Source organism: Polyodon spathula, chromosome 25, assembly GCF_017654505.1.
Source record: "Polyodon spathula isolate WHYD16114869_AA chromosome 25, ASM1765450v1, whole genome shotgun sequence".
In the NCBI taxonomy this organism is placed as follows: Eukaryota; Metazoa; Chordata; class Actinopteri; order Acipenseriformes; family Polyodontidae; genus Polyodon; species Polyodon spathula.
This window is the reverse complement of record NC_054558.1, coordinates 5,614,016-5,634,180: the sequence shown is the minus strand read 5'-3', so window position 1 is coordinate 5,634,180 and position 20,165 is coordinate 5,614,016. Positions and strand designations below refer to the sequence as shown.

At 45.2% G+C, this 20,165-nt stretch overlaps 1 protein-coding gene across 6 annotated transcripts in view; it reads left to right on the top strand.

Moving 5' to 3' along the window:
* LOC121300080 (ankyrin repeat and SAM domain-containing protein 1A-like) overlaps positions 1–20,165 on the top strand; it is a 61,140-nt gene that overhangs the window by 17,461 nt on the left and 23,514 nt on the right. For 4 of the 6 annotated variants that reach the window (XM_041228469.1, XM_041228464.1, XM_041228470.1 and 1 more), the window contains 10 exons: positions 223–324; positions 534–626; positions 1,005–1,183; positions 2,397–2,465; positions 3,133–3,268; positions 4,557–4,600; positions 5,122–5,242; positions 7,244–7,773; positions 16,314–16,367; positions 17,571–17,640. In XM_041228469.1, the coding sequence (XP_041084403.1) occupies positions 223–324; positions 534–626; positions 1,005–1,183; positions 2,397–2,465; positions 3,133–3,268; positions 4,557–4,600; positions 5,122–5,242; positions 7,244–7,773; positions 16,314–16,367; positions 17,571–17,640 (1,398 nt within the window). The remainder of the gene's footprint in view (positions 1–222; positions 325–533; positions 627–1,004; positions 1,184–2,396; positions 2,466–3,132; positions 3,269–4,556; positions 4,601–5,121; positions 5,243–7,243; positions 7,774–16,313; positions 16,368–17,570; positions 17,641–20,165) is intronic. The other 2 variants (XM_041228465.1, XM_041228467.1) reach the window with 2 other exon arrangements.

The window sequence follows — 20,165 nt, the reverse complement described above, 5'->3', positions numbered from 1 at the left end:
TAAGACGGGGGGAGGGGAGGGGAGGAGTTATTGGCTCAGCCAGGGATGGAAATAAGACTCCCATTGCAAAGCAGTTTGATCCATTCCTGCTTATCTGTACACTGTGGCTAATCAACTTATAGTAAACTTGGAATGGGTGAAACTGCTATGCAGTAGGAGCCTTATTTCCGTCTCTTGGCTCTCTGGTTTGGTTTAAGGCGGTAAACTGTGTGTGCCTTGCAGGTATTGATGTGAATATCAAGGACAGCAGGGGCTTGACGGCGCTGGATACCGTCAGAGAGATGCCCTCGCAGAAGAGCAGACAGACAGCAGCACTTATTGAAGGTGAGAGACTGAGGCAGGCTGTTGTACAAGTCTTTAGCTGTATCTGTCCAACGACTCACCTTTCAACATTATAAACTAAGCTGATTGAATGACACTAATGTAACCATCGGGGCACTCAATAAAGGGTATAATAATAGAATATGTATAGATTGGACCATTCTCGAATGCTGACACAGCTATAAGAGGCATTCTGTTTTGTTTCCTTTCAGGTCATATGACAGGAGGTCCTGGTGAACTGGAGAAGGCCACGCCTCCACAGCCAGTCTCGCCCAATCCAGAGACTGTCAGCCCCAGGTCAAAGGGTAAGCGTAGAGTGAAGTCTGTCGGTGCAGAGGCTTGGTGCCGTGTTGGGTAATTGCTGATCGTAATGTTAAATATGAGTTGATTCTGTTTCATGGATTAACTGTGAAATATAAACACCAGCTTCCAGGACCCCAAGAGTCTTCAGGTAACAGAATTTAAAGAAACAGGTGTACTTCAATTATTTTCATTTTCACCTACAGAAAATCCTTTTGAGGTCTCGTATATCACAGCTAACCTAACAAACAGCATCAACCCTTCATGTCTGTTGTCACTATTCCCGCGTCTCAACAGTGTATCATGACCTGAGTGACGGCGCTCCGAGCAGTGCTCCTGTGTGGCAGCCCTTGGTTTTGATGTTGAGCCCTGTTTGTGTGCAGGGGAAGTGGAGCGGGAGCTGTCAGATCTCTTCACGCGGATGGAGCCGCGGCCGGAGGAGGAGTGCCCCTACGAGGCGCTGTTCGAGGCCACGTCCTGCCACTCCCTGGACAGCCTGGCCAGCGGCAAGTCCTCCGACCGAGACTCGGGCCGGCCTGACAGCGAGCCCCTGGGAGGCAAGGTGAGGCTAGCCACGCGTTCTCCACTGCTGAGCGTTTTAATATTGTGTCAGTGTACACCCATTTTATAGCAGTAACTTCTCACAACAAGCCAGGGGTTTTTCACCGAGCTGGGACCAGGGTCAGATTCAGCGGTCTGGGTGGCCACATATAAACCTCGACCTGGTTTGGACTCTTCATGCTGTGTAGAGCAAGCTATCTTTTGAGTTGAGTTTAAACTAAGACAGTCTTTTGGTTTGGGGGTGGAAATAAGACTATTGCATAGCAGTTTCACCCGTTCCAGGTTTTACTACGAGCTTGATTAGCCACAGTGTATAGGTAACAAGCTCAGGTGTGTTCTATTTCAAAGAAACTAGGCTGCTGCAGAGCTGAGGCGCACCCATGAGAATAAGCTTCAGTAGCTGCTAATAGAGGACCTTCTAATATCATTCTCTGCTAGGCTGTTGAACAAATCCACTGTGTATTGGTCTAGCTTGACCAGGCAGAGCAGAAGTAAAGCCCAGTCTGTTAACATTAAAAAAAAAGGTTTTGTGTCCCAGATTTGAAGATGCCCTCCATCAATATCACAGGTGTTTCGAAGCGTCTGGAACAGGAGAAGCTGACAGTGAAACGGTGTTAGCTAAGTGTCAAGTACAAAGCTACAGAAAGAGGTGCTGAGAAAAAAAAAAAAGCTTATTCTCGATTTCAGTGCTTTATAATAGTCATTGCAATGAGGACAACTTGCTCTAGTTGTTGTGATTGTCATAGCCTTGACAATCCTCTAGAGGGAAGCATAGAGCTGCTGGTACAATGCAGGCCCACACACTGCTCCCAGATCCTTCCTCTTTCGACTTGCCGTCCGTTATAAAATGGGAAATGCAATACAGGGATGGTAAAAAGACTCCTGTTGCATAGCAGTCTGATCCATTCCTGGTTTTGCTATGAGCTTAATAATACACACATGCGCTTGTGGCTTATCGAGCTTGTATGAAAGCCTGGAGTTAATGAAACTGCTATGCAGTAGCAGTCTTATTTCCATCCCTGCAATAAATCATAAGTCAAGTTACGTTGGGCTGTGTGTGTAAATATAAGCTGTTCAAAGCGTATGTTTTCCGCTTCTTTTTTTTTACAGTTTGAAAGTTAAATTAGCCGTTCTGTGGGATTGACTTTCTTTCCTTTGTTCTGTCTCCTGCAAACGGAAGTGTGAGCCGAGTCTGTGTGCTGGTTTTGTTTCAGAAGGAGCGCCCCCCTCCTCCATCCCAGCCTCCCCCCGAGGAAGAGGACGAGCACCCCTGCAGCCATGAGGTACTCAGAGCCGACAGTCCCTGTGTGTGTGTCCGGACCAGCATGGCTGGGGCGTACAGTTCCACAGCTCTCCTGGTCTTGAGTCCAGCCGGGCTGTAAAAGGGTTAACCAGCTTCCAGGTTCTCATCATCCAAGTTCAAACGGTTCGCTTTTAAACCAGTTACAAATGTGACGTTGGCCTAAAGTTACAAGAGAGCTCATTTCGCTGAGAGATGAAGTGGACTGGAAATCCCAGAGTGCTTCAGAAGTGTCTTGCTGTTATGTTATAATATTATGTGCTTTGCAAGCAGGTCGGGTGTTTGTGAGGTCTCGGGGTAGAAGCAAGGGTTACATATAAAAAGAGGCTTCAGTGTCGACAAGAGGTCAACTCTAAACAGGGATCTAAACATGCCACTGGGTCCTATGGACACCACCCAATCCAGGCTTTTGATCCAGTCAAGGTTTTGCTGGGACCTTAATGAGAGACAGCTGGACATGTTCCCTATACACAGTTAAATAAGCTCGTAGCTCCCCATGCTGTACAATGGGAGTCTTCCTTCCATCCATGCAGTGTTCCTGTTTTAGCTCTAGAAGTCTGTATAAATAACAAGCTGCAGAGTGCATTGCATAGCAGAAGTGCAGTACCCAGCAGGGGTCGTGGTTTCTGATTGCTGCTGCCGTGTTGCAGGCCCTGTATGTGAACAGCAGGATTGACTGGAAGGAGAAGGAGAAAGAGGGGGAGGAGGAGGATGAGAACCCCTACGAGCTGCTGGAGACTGCAGAGACCAAGCTTCCTGCGGGCCAGGACTGTCTGCAGAGCAAAGGTAGCCGACTACTTCACCCTGCTGCCTCCAGCTACAGAAACCTTTGTCTGGTTCACACGCGTGTGCTGGCCTGACAACCACACGGCTTTCAGTGCTGCTGTCCTGAACGAGGGAGGCAGGGTCTTCACCTTCAATCAGCACTGTAGTCAAGCCCCTCCTTCTTGCTGCAAACCAATCTTGTCATTTGGAGTAAATGGTCCATTCTAGGGAAGCAGGTTCTGGTAATAAGAGTGAAGTGGGAGGCGGAGAGACCAAGTGTAATACATCATACAGGCACTGCAACTAGACACTGCCTGTTTTAATGCAGCAGTTGTGTTAATGCGCTAGAGGACATTGTTATAGGGTAAATCTTCAGCTCATATATGCAGGCATCAGCCGTGTACAGCCTCCCATCCTGCAGACAAGCAGCGATGGAGCAGCGCCTTGCCTGGCAAGATCTCATCAATCGCATTGTCTTTTTTTGTGATGCTTTTGGTTTACATTTAAGTGTTGAAAGAAGGAGCTGTCAACAGACCCTCAGTCTTGACAGGCCTGGCACAAATCCATCGAGTAATCTCATCCGTTCCAGTCTGAGGCTGGATCAATAGTAATTTCCCTGTGCTTGAAGTAGCCTCTGTTGACTTGGCAGTTTCTTAAAGCAGCCGGGGAATTATCCAGGTCAAATCGAAGCGTTCCCCTGCACTGCTTGGAAGTATGCCTTGAGGACTGGGGTTAGCCTGGGATAAGTAGTCAAATGCATGTACTGGGAGGTGAAGGTCTCAGTTGCAGTCCTGTTTCACCTTCAGGGATTGTAAGCCACTGCTTCCCCAAAGCCTTGCTGACCTCCAAGCAAAGCAGGGGTAATGTCTGCCTGGGGATGCAGTGATGGAAATATGACTCCCATTGCACAGCAGTTTGATCCATTCCTGGTTTTACTAACTTTAATAAGACACACCTGAGCTTGTTACCAGTACACTGGGGGCTACTCAAGCTCATAGTAAAACCTGGAATGGGTGCAAATGCTGTGCAACAGGAGTCTTATTCCCATCCCTGGAATGTACTTCTATAGTGTTTTTGCATGTTGTTTCAGAAACTAGTGAAACATCGAAAACAGTGTATTAGTGAAGTCTAGTACATGACAATTAACTGTCCGCATTGCCTAACCACGAATAAACCAAGTCCATGAATCGCTGAATTGTGAAATAGCGAGGGAGCACTGTGTATCAAAGGCTATGGCACATTTTTTGCATTGAACGCAAGCCTCCAAGTGACATAGAGTTGTAAGTAATTCCTCGTTTGGTTTTTCCAGTTGAAGAGCGCGTCTCTCTGCCTGCAAACAGCCTTCTACCTCAGGTATAGTAACTCTGTTCCCACTGACGTCTCTAATGCACAGAACTTAATCACTCTTACTGCCCCTTAATCACTGCCCTCCTCTCACTCTGTCTCCTTCCGATTCCTCCTCAGCCTTCCTCCTGATCTATCGTTATCCTTCCCTGGTCGTTATCTCCTAATTTATTGGGCTCCGATCTCATTGGCTCTTTGATTCATCAGCCACTCTGGGGTCGTCCCGAGTCCCCCAATGCATGAAACTGATCTACTTGAGAGACACTTAAACTTGAAGGAAGACTGTCTTCAATAAAAACTTTAGTAGTAGTTTTAGGGAAGCCTAATATTGTGTAAGGAAGGCTGCAGTTTTTGTTTGCTGAATCAGTTCATGTAAATGTTACTTCAGATTTTTGGATGACTGATTACAAAAGCAACAACTGGTTCTATTGACTGTTAAATTGGATGCATTCTGCACAGCTTCCCTTGTAAACGCTGGTCTCCGTGCCGCCTGGGTTCTGGGTGTAAGTGTCACTTTTTTTCTCCTACAGACCCAGCAGCCAAAGTCAGCTCCCTCCTCAAATCTCCAGCACTCAGCCCAGGGCGCCGAGTCTCTGCCCCGCGCAGGACAACCTCCGAGCCCCGGGCAGCGCCCTACCCAAGCCAGCGCAGGTAAGAGGCTGGTGGAGTGGGTTCCTGGCGTGCTCCAGGACTGCTTCAGTACCGGATTTCAGAGCAAAATGTGTTCTGTATTCCTTGAACTCCCTGCTCTTGCTCGGCCTGGGGAATCGTCAGCACTTTGAATCGGGGTTGGGGTCCGTTCCCTTTTTTAATTCCCATTCCCTTTCAATCAATTCCAAGTCCAATTGGGGAAAAAAATGTACAGCTCCCGAGTGGTGCACCCAGTAAAGGCGCTCTGCAGAATCGGCTGCGCACCGTTCAGTGTTGTCCTCCGGCACTATAGGTCTGGTGGCTTCACTGTGGACCTGCAGTGCGAATGAATGCCGACTTGTCAGGGAGACGTTTCGGAGGACGCGTGTGTCTTCCGCTGTGTCCCGAAGTCGGCACGGGGGTTGCAGCGGTGGACCGAGATTAATACATACAGTTGGCGATTCCAAATTGGGGGGGGGAAATGGGGTAAAAAAAATCCATTGGAGACGACTAACTGTACTGCCAAACATTTATAAACGAGATGTGTATAGCCAGTGGAAAAATGAGGGCACTGTGTAACTGAGGTCAGATTATCATAGAGAGGAATTCTTTTGGTGACTGGCTACTTCTTGATAAGAAGATTACTTTTCCTTGTGTTAGGTGCTAATGTATGGCACATTAATATTCAACGCTTTTCTTATCCAGATGGGCGTTTGGCAGGGTTTCCTATTGTCTCCCTTTTCCGATGCAGGCCCTCCTGTTCAGCTCGTGCCTCCACCCTGGCACAGGGCAGAGGCGCTGGCACAGAGAGGGCTGAATGCAGCTCGCTCAGCGGGGTTTGTGTCCCCCTGCTGTTCTTGAGCTGTGAATGGCTGCAGTGATAAAGCCTGCAATGGCTTGGGCTGTTATCGGTGGCTCTGTGTGATTTTTTTTTATTCAAAATTCAGAACACTGCAGTAGCAGTACAGGGTCAGAGAAGTGGAAAGTCTTGTGAAGGGGTGGGATTTGTAGGTATTTACTATGTAGTCTGACTACCCTAGTGAGTGTCTAATCTGTCTTTTTTTTTAACAGTGAGGCCAGCTGTGTAACCTGTAAACTGTTTCATTGTCTTGTCAAGGTGTTTTTAAAAGCACCGTCTTGGCAGTGAAACAGTTAAGTGGTATACAGCATGACTGATCTCCGAGGGAACAGCTGCTCCCTGTTTAACCCTGAGCGTATTAATTGACATTTCCCAAGTTTTGAACAAGGCCGTCCGTTTTCAACAAGGATGCCAAAAATGCATTTCAAAATCTGAAAAGACGATGCAAGCCGACATTTAAACAAAAATTAAGGTTGCATTCAGAAATGAGACTTGCAGCTCATTCTAGTGTATTAGTTTCAAGTGAACGCACATTTGGATCTTGCACAGTTTGTACAAGACGGTGATCGCACAGTGAACTCATTCCTCAGAATGTCCTTAATACCCACCTACCCCCTCCTGCTCTCTACTCTAACCACTAAGCTACTGTCTTAAAATTAAGTTAAAGTGCATTAGGATAGCTGGAACCGCTCTTGAATTTGGCTCGTGTGTGTAAGAGTCTTGCTTACACACAGTAGCCCTTTGATATTGAAGAGCCCAAGGATGAGGGCTGACTCCTATCAATTAATCTATGGGAAGAACAGAGTGTCTTGCTGTGTGTACAAGTTAGCGCAGTTATCTTGACTGTTCAGTATGGGAATCGTAGAGGAAACTATCCTGACTGTGAAGTAAACTCTCTTCTGCAGGGTGTGCATAGCTTCCTTGCAGCCTGACCTTATAAAGCAAGCTGTTAGCAGACTGCTTGGTGAGGGAGCGGAGAGCAGCAAAGCACAGTGAAGCAGGGAGGGAGGGCGAGCTGGAACTGCAGACTGTGGAATTTCATAAGCATCAGGATACAAGCAACAAGGAACAATCGCGGATCTGTTCTAGCTGTGTGGGTTACTGAACAGCCAATAAACTCCCTCCTAATACATTTTTACTGTGCAACTGCCCTTCTTTTGTAGATAACTCCAGGAGCACAGACCCGAGTACAGAGGGCCTAGAAGGGAGCGTGATTCCTCAGCAGTTTTCAGGACTTTTGCACGGATCTTCCCCAGTCTTTGAGAACCAGGAGGACCCTTTCACTGGTGCTGGGGAGAGTGGCAGCAAAACCGCTGAGCCCAGGACTGGAGCGTCTGCCGTGGAGGTCAAAGGTGGTTTAGAAGCAGAACGAACTGGAGCAGCCATGCAGAGCTCTGCCTTGGACCCCAAACCCAGAGTGGTCTACAAGACCATCCTGCACACCAGCATCAACCAGCAGGAGCCGGGGGGCAGGGCCTCTACAAGGGGGACGGGGCCTCTCCCCTGTGACCAGATCCGACCCCCCGGCGACCTCAAGCTGGCACGCAGCCTCTCGAAATCGGACTCAGACCTGCTGGTGTCGCCCCCTAGCGAGGAGGACGGCTTGGGCAGCCGCAGTGAATCGATCTCCAATTGCAGCGGAGGGAAGAAGCGGCTGGAGAAATCGCCGTCCTTCGCCTCGGAGTGGGACGAGGTAAGAACTCCTGGTCCTGTACCCCGTGGTCTTGTTTAGGTTCCAGCAAGCAAGCTACGTTTTATTTGTGAAATTATAGTTTAAAAAAAAACAAAGAATGTTAATGAAGCTAATGAATAATCTCAGTTAGCACCCGTTATACCTGTGATCAGCATCACTCATTACAACCGAACATGGAATTAATACGTGGAGTGAAACCCACATGAATTAACAGGAAGGGCACACGAGGAAGGGCAAAAGATATTCGGGTGTTGTCCCTGTGGCATTCAGACCGAATTCATTATGAATTTGTTGGCATTTATTTCAAAGTTTGAGAGTGTTTTGTTTTCATTATGGACACTCATAAGGTCCATATAGGCTGAACCGTGATTGCTAACTCTTTTTGAGATGCAGCTCAACCACAAGTTTCTAAATGGGTCAAATTTATTGTAAAAAAAAAAAAAAAAAAAACACCCCATTCATTTGTTAGCCTCATTTGAGTTTTATTTCAAAGCAGACAGATGACCCGTGATGGCACTGAAAGAATAAGTATCTACTCAGCCGATTGCAGCTCCTAATGAAACCCTCAGGGTGTGTGTCCTGCTTGCATCAGATTGCCTCTCTGTGATTATAGACGCGCAGTAGAACCAATCTGCTAAACACACAGGCGTTGGAGATGAGAGCAGGGTTGACTGGACCGAGAGCAAGGTTCAGCCATTTCGAAGGATAATTAACACTAAGCTGAATTGACGAGCTATTCTGAACCCTTGATTACCAGCTACCTAATAAACCACACCCGGTTTGTAATTAAAGGAAACCGCCTCTCCGTTAATGCTGAACAAATCACTGCAGCTGGGAGGTGATTGAGAGAGAGACGCCCGGACACACAGAGCTGGAACCCTGCACAGTTTACAGAACGCAGGTGGCGTTCTTTCTCGTTTTTAAAGTGGCCAACGACACCAGCTCGTTAACATCATGATGGCTATCGTTACTGCAAACAGCCCTGCCACTTAACTAGACATGGTGTCAAACCTCCCTTAGCTCCTTCGTGAGAGGTGCTTTTCTACATAGGAGAAGTGTTTCGAAGGCTGTCAATCTGACAGTGCTACAAACTACGGTGCGTGCGTGCGTGCGTGCGTGTGTACGTTATTGCGTTAATGATAATTATAGAGTGTGTTTATCCTTCACACAGGGGTGTACAGTGATTTATAGACTGCTGAGAAGTCTTCAGCCAAAGGGAGCTGTCAGCTTCCCTTCCATGCGATGACACAGTCAGCCTTGTAGCTACTTCGTGGTATCCTCCGAACCCTATTCAGTGAAAATGAAAATGGGCTAAAGGCTGCTTATGAACCGAACAAAAAAAAAAAAAAAGTTGGGTTAGTGACTTGTATATTAACAGTAGAACAATAGACAGTATGATAGCCTTTCCAGTAAATTAAAGGATGCGCTGTTTACCTTGTGGATAGTTCTGTGTGGTTATGGGACAGTGATCATCCTCATATCCTCGTTTGGGGACTGGTGTGTGGCGCAAGTCTGCTCTGCTTAAAAATAACCCACTTAAACCCTGGATTTATGCAAATGCTAGGTAGGATTATTTCAGTTGCTTGCTCGTTCCCCGACAGCTGGCTCCTGTAACAACTTTTGATCGCTGACAAAATATTTAATTAGCTCATAAATAACGAACGCTGTCTTTAGCGGAGTGGGTAATTTGATTGCTGGGTGGCCATGCTTACCTTGCGGCGATACTTTTTGCTGTCCTCACGACAGAATGCACAGCTGCTCTTTTTATTAATTTCAGTGTATCGCTGTCACGTTTCGGATGTGGTACATTTTGATTGGACCAATTTGCAAGAAAGACAATTGCGTAACAGTCACGTCCCTTGCTGCTTGGGGGTGAGCAGACGGCGAGACCCCTAAAATAAATACAAAGTATCATTTTTATTTCAAGTTGAACCATTGCAGCAAGCCCATTTAATAGTCTTGTATCAAAAGGGGGAAAGTAACAAATTCAATTAGATATGTAAAATGCATCAATATTTATAAAAGACCTCAACCTAAAAATATATATTTAAGACACTGCAGCCCTTAGGTGATTTCAGACCAGAACCACAATCAATCATAAAGGCATAACTATAAACAAAGACCTTGCTTTATGAACCTGAAAAACCTATTGCAATACCGTGAGTCCCATCACCGTCCTCTCTTACTACAACACTGTTCAGCACTGCTTAACTTGTAACGGGTAACCCCTTTTCCTGTTAATACGATTATCAAGAACAGCACAGTCCAGTCTTCCTCCTGCCGTAGGTAGTGTCTCCTTGTCAGCAGTTTTAAATAGCCAGACGCCGCTGTGGTCTCTACTGGGTTGTGTCGAGAGGTGATGGGTTTGTGTCCTGGCTTTTTACATTCTGCTAGTGAGCACGTTTTCAATAAGCATATCACTAACGTACACCCCTCGTCACGGCTGCAAATCCACAACTATACTGACAGACGGGAGTCCCCGTGCGCCGCTGTTATTAATACTCGCAGTAATAGTGCTTTATCACAGTTGAAGTGGTTTTGCAAAATACACAGAACAGTGTTAGTGTAGAGACTGACCACAGCAGCCCGGCTGACCTCAGCCTGTACAAGGCTGCAGTTTGATAAGACAGCGCTGTGCTGGTTTCTCCTCACACTGCAGCATAGGATTTATGCAGTTAAGGTGTTTCCCTTTCAGGAAGCAGCTGGCAGCTTTGTTTTGAAATGATTGGCCAGATTAAAATGAAAAAAACCAAGAATCAAGCTCAGGATCAACAAGAAACCGCTGTATAGCAAAAAAAAAAGAAAAAAATGTACCAAGGCACTAGGAAATTAAACTGTTTGAGAGAGAAGAAAATGCATGGGAAATCTGTCAGAGTCCGAGGCTGGTTGCTGTATTAGGAGAGGAACATATGCTGGGTTTGAGATGCCTCTCATTGATAAGGCTCTTCGGGACGTCTTCTTTCACTGTCTTTCCATTGCATTTCCTGGCAACCTTTGCTTTGGTTGGGAGCAGTGGGATTTGTCTATTATGGCCAATAAAAAGGTACGATTTAAAATAATCTGAATACAGCACCCACTGTCAGCGATGGAAGGATGTTAAATCACACAAGCACTTCAGCTGCCTTCAATAGCTTGTTAACCACTCTTCGTAAAACACAACTTGGTACCCGTATTTAAATTTCATTCGTCAACAAGCATCCCTTCAAGGTATGAAAACGACAGTGTTTGTGTTCATCAGAAGTGTCAGATTTCTACATTGTGTACAAAAAGAAATTCTAAAAAGTGCAACAGACCCATTCCGAATGATTCCCTCCGTAGAGAAGGGTAATAAAGCAATTCAAATAGTATTTGAAGCTTTTGACGCTTGTAAAGGAAGGAATATGGGAATAGCCGTCCTGAGAAATCAGGCATTTCATTTTTTATAATAGAATTTACTGAAACAAATATTAAGCTCTTTGCGTAGTCATTGACGTCCTGTTCTGACAGTATTGTGTGAGAGATCATTGGAAGAAGAAGACGACAACAAATCCAGTCTGATTCATTTTCAAACGCCCAAGTAAAGCTTATTGAATCAAAATTGAGTGACACTGCCAGGCTTCTTCATAAAGTAAACACCCACTGCCTACCGTCTTCCTAAAATTAGAACATTTTCAAAATTGCCAGCATCTGTATATTATTTAGAAATTCTTCTCAAAGCCGTGCACAGAACAGGCTCTGTTTAGACAAAAATGTACAACATATATTATTGCTTTGAGTATGCACAGAATTAACATAAGATCACTCTACAGCAAATAATTTAAATGCACTTTTAAGGCTGTGTATTTACTGAACACAAATGTATTATTACATCCGTAACTATGAACTACAGAGCCTAATTTAGAAATACTAAAACTAAATCAATTCAGTGACAAGCTTTTAGTCACAGAAGTGATTCAGTTTTCTTTTGGTATTTTATAGATGTATAATTAAAGCGTGGGTGTTTTTTAAAAACCTGCTTTTTAGATTCCAGTTCAACATTTCTGAAGTTTTTACGGTGATGTTTTGAAGTTTTTTCACTTGCTCCAGCTTTTAAGCATGCTTTAAGTTCTGCTTTTTGCTTGGTGCAGCGCTGCAAATGTTTCAAAGGGAGCTGTTCTTTCTAAAAGATCTGTTTTGAGTATTCGGAGCATCGACAGTACTAGTTAGAACACGGCTCCACAATTCCGTCTCTAGCGTCTTGGTTGAAGCTTCAGGGCATAGTCTTAGTGGTCCTCTGTGAGGAGCTGTTTCAGGGGGAGCTGTAATACAGTCCAGGCTCGACACTGTTAGCTCTCCCTGCCCTGGTGAGTGCTGCATTGTCACAAGACGTGAGGGAGAGGATTGCAGTAGACTGGAGGGATTCCCTCGTTCCCAGGGGAGAAGCAGACAGTGCAGATCAGGGGGCTGTAAACAAGGCTCTTGTGATTTGCAGGATGCAGGTTTTTTTCTGCTGATTTCGGGCTGACTTTGTGTTTTCTGTGTCCCTTTGTTTTTGACGTGACTGCTAATGCCTTTTCCCTCACTTACAGTGCAATCGCTACTGCAGTTCACACTGTGCATTCAGATCAGCCCTTCCAGGTGTTGTGAACAGGGTTGAGATTAATTACTGTTTTTCAATTTAAAATCCATTCCCAATGCAAATCGCAATTACTTTGACGGAATTGGAGTTGAAATTGATCATTTAAAGACAAGACACTTGCTGTGATTATTCAACCTCTTTCATTGGAAGCCAGTTTTAATTGACAGTGATGTGCTGCCACGGTGAGAAGTTCATTTTAACACCACAGATTGCAATTTTGATGTGTTGGAATTGATTAAAAGGGAATTTGGAATTGATTTAAAAAATGAATTCGAATTGGAACTGAAAAAACAGGAATTAACCCCGACCCTGGAGACTTTGTTACTTTCAGATTTTGCTTTGGAAAAATTGTCGAACAGACTGTGGATTATTGTCCAGCCTCGCTCTGCGGTAATCCAGGTCCAGACTGTTTTTATAGACCCCAGCGAGCTTGCTAGATTCCAGTGCAATTCCAATACTAGCCTGACTACAGTCACACAACACCTTTTTATTAAAGGTGCTTTCTGTGGGTGATATGCCCCGGGTCTAGGGTTAGGGTCAGTTCCCAATTTCAATTCCCTTTGGAATATGTGTGTTCCAGTGGATTGCTCGCTGAAACAGAACAGTACTGTTTCAAGATGTTAGTCTGAATGCTGCACTGGAGAAGCATGGCAAGCCAGGGCTGTTCCAGCTAGGCTTTCTTCTTCACCGATCAGGAAGGGCACTCTGCAGAGACCCCACGTGTCTCCCTCCTCGTCTTCTCAGGCTGTATAACAAGAACTGCTGGCAGCGAGCCCTTGGTCTCTAACTGACACGGGGAGGAGTTTTACAATGAGCTTCTCGACTCTAGTGGGCTCCTCGTATGCAGTGACTAGTTTGCTGCCCCTCTCAATAGAGAGAGTTCTTTGATGTCACTGCCAGTGCAATCCAGCGGCCCTCTCCCTAGATTCCAGTTGAAAGAGGTGCTTGTTCTATTTGAGAAAAGTTTTTGTAAAAGTTTGGAATGCAGTGCTATAAAAATACAAATAAATCACTGTTCTTCAATTCTTACTGTAATTCCACATTGCGAGTTTTGCTTCTGCCAAATATGCCCGTTCTGCTGAAGGGAGCGTCCTGCCGTCAAGAACGAAATCAAGTTTTACTCCTATTAGAGATGATGCAGCTGTGCCTTCCTGTAGGGAATGTTGTTTTTTTTTTTTTGCTGTAAATTATTTACAATTGCATTATAAATATTAGCATCTGGTCTTTATCTAACCCTTTTCGAATTGTTGGCACTGCAGCTTCAGCTGTTGCTGTTGGGTTTTCCTTGCAGCGGTCAGTAAATATTCATGAGTTTCCAGGAGGAAAGCCTCTGTCAATGCGCAAGGGAATTGCACACTGATTTGACCGTGATTAACGTTGCATGAGTTTAAATTTGCTGAGTGTGTCTCGTGTCCTAAGATCGTATTTAGATCATTAAAATAAGACCCCACTGTATAAGTTAGTCTACATACTGATGCTGTAGATATTGGGGAACTCTACTTGGCTGCACATATATGAGGTGCTGATACTGTACCCTAATGTGTAGAATTATAAAAACTGCATTAGCCAGGTCACAGTGCATCCCAGCATTGTCAAGGACTCCGGGACTGTATGGAAGCCCTTGGCCTCCACGCCTGCCTGACCCGTGATTGTCAGTCAGTGTGAGAGTTGGTGGATCCCAGGATCGTGCTGGCCTGGGGTCCCTCTGGTTCCAGTCTGGGTTCGGTGAACCTCATGTAACTGAATCAGAGGCGACAGGATTAGAATTGCTCTTCCTTACTCATGCAGTGACTTACAATGACTGTTCATGACTTGCTAATGCTGCCTTTCAGTACTTCAGCCTTGACCAGATGGGACATGCTACACTGAGTTTTGCTGCAGCCTCAAATTAATTCAGGAGAGAGGGGAGGGGGGGGGGGGGGGGGGGTGTCATTGTTCTTCTTCCAGCTTTTGTTTTTTAATTTTTGCATTTTAAACACAAATTATAATGTCCTGCAATCCTGCTTGTTTCAATGCAATTCCACGATTGCCTGCTGCATTCTTCCATCGTTTTAGACTTTCCTGCTCTCTCAGACAGTGGCGTAAGTGTAGAAAGACGGGCCAGCAGAGAGAGAATTTGAATACTGAGCTTAAGGTTTAAATCTGCTCAGTATTGGATAATGATCTTTTAACTGAACAATGTAACTGATGTGGAGTGTGGGCAGGCACAAAATGGCGGCCGCGTTCCACCCCAGTGTTGGCGACATGGCTTTGGTCACTCAAACAACTTGAGATCCTGTGTGTGGAAAAGAAGAGTGCTTGATTATAGACTGTAGAGCTCCAGAGAATATTCCTGAAACCCCTGTCTCCTAGAAGGGATTACGTAACGACTGAACGCCTCTGCTTCTGATTCACAACTGCTCTGACGTCAAGGCTTTTAAAAAGCTATTCTTAGTAAATCCATGCTGTCTTCTCCCATTTACAAAAAAAAAAAAAAAAAAAAAAAAAAAAAAAGTAACTACCTGGCTAGGGATAGGCTGTGTCAACACAGCACATTTTCTATATGGAAAACTTTTGCAAAATCGCAAGACATGCGTCACAGAGCTTTGCATCAGACTAAGAAATCAGCCCTTAAAGGAGTGATCTCCACCTTGGTGTTTAATTCATTAAAAATACAGAGCTGTTCAAAGTTCCTGCTGCTACAAAAATGTGTTCTGTGCAGCAGGTCAATCCCCGTCCAAGTGTCCAGCAGCAATAAGACCACGTGACCCAAAGGCTGCAATTTAAATTCAATGGGACTTTTGCATTTGAAAAATGTGCCTGTCCGGAAATGAAAATCAAGCTGAAAAAAAACAAAAACCAGCAACGGCACAGTTAAAGTCTCCGATCTTGCTGGTGAACACAAGCCTGACGCTGGAGAGCCGGGTCCTGTTGAATTCCCAGCATGCTCGCCCCCCCTGCAGACCGCTGGAGGACTGAGCGCTAATGGCTTGTGATCCTGTGTGAGGTGTGAGACTCTCTTCCAAAGCAGCGCCGGGGGTTCACAGGGAAGGTAACCCCTGAAACCTCTCCCCCGTGGGCTTGCAGCTACAGGCCAGTGTCTAATGATGTGGCATAGCGCTGCACTAGGGTAGCGAGGTCATGACACCGCCCTCGGGTGAGGGGGAATACACAAGCTCTGTAATTCTAATGAGGAGGCAGGTTATCAGAGAAGGGATGCCTGCTATAATAAACCTAATGATGCTGATGTCGTACAGTTTGTGTTCTAATAAAACCCTGCGCCTTTTTGCCAACCATTAGGCCATTATCAGGCTTCGCTGGGCAGCAGTGTTTAATTTAAGTATTTTCATGTTTATCGTAACCAGTAAACTTTAAAGGATTATTAAACAAAGATGTTGTATGGTGAACAGGCTTTACAATAAAGAAGGGATTGGGTATCCCTGACGTACGTTGCAGCTTCATGGTCCCCAGGCTTTATTAAGGCTTCCCATTCAGCAACACTTCCAGAAACACGCCTGACGTTGCAGTGTTGCCTGTTTACTTACACTTTGCCATCCGCTGCGTGTTTTTTAATTGTTTCCCTCGTTTGTTACGCTTACTGCATTGTCGTCAGCTCTGTTGCACGTTCCTGATCGTCGTTTCCCAATGGCTCAGCTAACAGTCTGTGCCAGGGTACGACCAGAGCGGATAGTTATATTAAATTTCATGTCTACGGACTCATGGAAGGTGGTCTTCAGGAATTGGGCCTGTTTTGTATTTAAAATGTACGCTGCATATTTTAATTCATTAAGCTATTTTTTTTTTTCTAAGTGATAATCGTAATGTGTTTTAAAACTTTTATTTCTTGTTTTTCAAGTAAAAACAGAATGTGTTTTCTACAGTGCAGTAGGGTGATTTGCCTTTGTGGTGTAATACCAGCGTCCACCACTGGGAACGGAAATGATTGTTATTGAATTTCTCCCAGCAGAAGCTCCAGCCTCTCGCCCCAGTGCACCGGAGAGCTAAGTCAGTTCAAAGTGTAAGACCATTTCCCAAATTGTTTTGATGTTTGGGGGGTGAAGGGCGAGGGGCTGCTGCTAACGTGTTTCCTTCTTTTAGGGGGGTCGGACAAGCCCGGATCTTTTAGTGCTGCCAGCTGCCACCAGTCACTGGATTCTGTGCTTGTTAAACGGGCCGTGTTGAAGCTCCTTGCTTGTATGCTCTTGAAGTAATGCTGTGCTGCAGATATGTTCAGCAGCCATGCTGAAGTGGTTCTGATAGCTGTGCTGTCCCCATACTCCCCAGTACAGCACAAAGTAACTTTACAGACCCTTAGGGTTATCTCAAGCGTTATCTTTCCTGGCCCTGTATGCAGATCTGCAGGGGGAGCTAAATGCTCTGAAGTACTGTGTAAGGCAGAGGAGTGTGTGTGAATCGCGGAGACTGTGCCCGCCCCTGTTCACCTCACCCCAGCCCTGTGACTGGAATCCAGTGAGTTGGTGATGGTTTGCAGGTCTGTGCTGCTGCTTCCTGCGTTCTCTTTGTGAACTCGCCCTGTGTGTATAGACTGTGTGCATGCTGAAAGGGGGCTGGCCGGGCGCAGTGGTCTGGGTTTGGTGCAGAATGCATTGCGTTGTTGTGGTTTTTTTATTTTGGGATGGCATGGGTTATTGGTGATTTATGTTGTTAAGATTTTCAAGCTCATTGAGAATATGGTGAAACTGTAAGACGAGGATGCAAACTGTTTTGGGGAGTGTCTCCGGTATCAAAAAGTTTGTCTGCTTGACAGAGTCGATTTTTAGGTTTCTGCTCGGTCTTAAACTGTCTCTCCAAAAAATAAATAAATAAGAGGCCAAAAGCTCTGAATTTCAAGGTAAGATTTTACATTTCTTTGCTTTTAGAAAGAGAGGGTTGGTGTTAGAACAAGCAACATTGAAAACAGACATAACATCCAGAATCACCCTGGGCCTGGCTCTGGCTCTCAAGGTTCATTCCAGTCCAGGACTCTCTTCCAATCACATTAGTTAATTGACCCTTGGCCAGTTCACTAATTTAGGACCTGATTGTTCACTGATTTAGTGCCCACTGGAACCAATGCTATAAATCCTGATTGCTCTAAATTCTTGGGAATAGCTCTTTCTAATGTATCCGGTAATTCCTGGACCCCAGAGAGAGAGGGATTATCGCAGTTCAGGATTAATGAGAACGTTCTTGCCTGCTCACCCCGTTGCCTTTGTTTCAGATTGAGAAGATTATGACATTGATCGGCGCTGGGATCGACTTCTCCAGTGACCAGACGAGCGCAGCCTCAGGTAGGGTTCTGCCGGCCGGGAAGGGTTAATCACCTCCTTGTATGACGTGGGCTGATTTCTGAGAAACACAGATGCTGTACAGTGTGCTGTGAGGTCAAGAAGGAGCAGCACTGTTATGATATTCATCATATTGATCATGACAGGGTCTGTTTCACTGCTGAAACAAAGGCTTTTTAGCTAAGCCCTGCGAAAAGGGAGAAGAACTGGATTTATCATTTCCATTCCTAAAGTGACACTGAAGAGGACTGAGATGAAGCGTGCATTTCGTCGCCCTTTTACATTTCCCCGTAGCGCAGCACACAGCGTGCAATTGCTGTAGCATCGTACTTCTGTACAGCAACGACTTCGACCCGATTTAAAAACCGTTCTATCATTTCAGTATTCTGCCATCCCTAACGCATAAGGAAAGGTTGTAAAGATGCATTTGGAAGAATTGGCCTTCGGGCTCCAGCCGGGTAGGGAGGCAAATTGTATTGTGTTCCACTTTTTCGGATTTAAAAAAAAGAAAAGTATTTAATTAACTAGGCAGCGGGTGTGCTGGACGCCGACAGTGTTACTGCAGGTTTAATAAACAAGGTGGTGGTGTTGCATCCCCTCCACTGGTCTATAAAGAGGAGTAAGAGACCAGATCAGGAGCAAGCGATACTTGTTTACTCAGGGCCAAAGGGAAATTCCTGGTAGAACATGCTGAAGTCATCTTTGCTTTACTTCATTGCGTTGTTTTATTTGCAGTGGATTTCTTTTTCCTAAAACAGCCCGCAGCCGAACATCGATCTGATTTCATCCTTGGCTGTCAACCTTGGTGGGTAGAGTATCTCGGGGGGACGACTGCCCACATTGACACACTACAGACACAATAATGATACGCTGTGATAACAGCTGTATGACTGCAGTAAAAGCAATGCAATTGATAATTAGGAGTGTAGTGAAGATGGTGATGGTACCGTTGCTGATGATTGTAATGATGAAGCATAATCATTTTTGGTGATGATGATAGTAATACCGTCAACTATTGTCTTGTAAACAGAGTTTTGTTATATTTTGTGCCCTGCATCAGGTCCAGGTAAATGGTTTCTCTTTTCAAAAAAGCAATTTCTGTCAAACGGGGTCTTTAAAAAAAAAACCAGATGGCCTCTAGAGTTTAGATTTTAGCTGAGGAGGACGGAGCACACGGCTGTATCGTAACTCTTACCTCATCTCCCTCTCCCCTGAGCATCAGGTAACCGCCTACAGCCTCCCCTAACCCTGCTATTTCCGGATGCCTGTGAGTGACGTGGCTTCTCCCTCCCTGTCTCTCTCTCGCGCTCGCTCTCTCCCCCTGTCTCTCTCTCGCTCTCTCTCTCTCCCTGTCTCTCTCTCTCTCTCTCTCTCTCTCGCTCTCTCTCTCTCCCTGTCTCTCGCATTCTCTCTCTCTCTCTCTCTCTCTCTCTCTCTCTCTCTCTCTCTCTCTCTCTCTCTCTCTCTCTCCATGTCTCACTCTCTCGCTGTCTCTCTCTCCCTGTGTGTCTCTCTCTCTCCCTGTCTCGCTCTCTCTCTCTCCCTGTCTCACTCTCTCTCTCGCTCTCTCTCTGTCTCTCTCTCTCTCTCTCTCTCTCTCTCTCGTCACTTCAGAAGATCATATTACCTCTTAACTGTTAGCTGAGTGCAGTGTAGGGATTTCAGACATCCACAAGTTCTCTCAGCTATTGATCAGAACAGCCATTTTAAACTTTTACAACGTTAATAAATTTAAACACACTGAAAATTAAACTGCATGAAAAGCAAAAAAAAATGAATTGGGGAATCGACAGTAAATTTGTGGTGAGATTTACCGACTGTGTTAAAACTAATAAGTAGTTTGCTCAACAAAATATTGCAGTGTGATTGAAATCAAAACACAGCCTGCGTGCAAAAGTAGGACTTGCCATCTTTAAATAAAGAGCCCAGTGGTCTGTCCTAGATCTCCTTGCCGCTCAATTCTTGAATAAGCAGCTCCTGTAATTCTTTTCAGATTTTAGGAGCAGGCTCCTTGTCCCACTTTCAAAGGCTGTGAATGTGACCCATCTCTCAGTGATCTACTTCCAATGTAACTCAATTATTAAGAGCTGATTTCCTTTGTGATCAAGCCGTCCCACTTGCATTGCTATAATTGACTGGGTTGGTATATTTTTTAAATGGGTTAGTGCAGAAAGTACTGGGTGGTTATGAAGTCACTCGGCCAAGTGCTGCTGTGGGAAAAACTGATTCTAGAACGAAAGCATGTGTTGAGTTGCTGTCTGCTGTTTTTATTGTTCCAAAGAGGGTAAAGTACTCCAGTAACAGTGAAAGTGTAAATGTATTAAATACTACCCAAACTGATCCTTATATATCCTAATGAAGCATCTCAGTTTTTCATGGATAGACGCCAGCAGTCCATTATTAACATTGTGTCAGAGTGTCCTGTTCTGTTCTCAGCAAGTTAGTCAGTTCTTGTCAGAAATGGTGACAAAGTGGTTTTAATACTCTGCCATTGTCAAGATCTTATACATCAATAAGAGTGTGCAAAA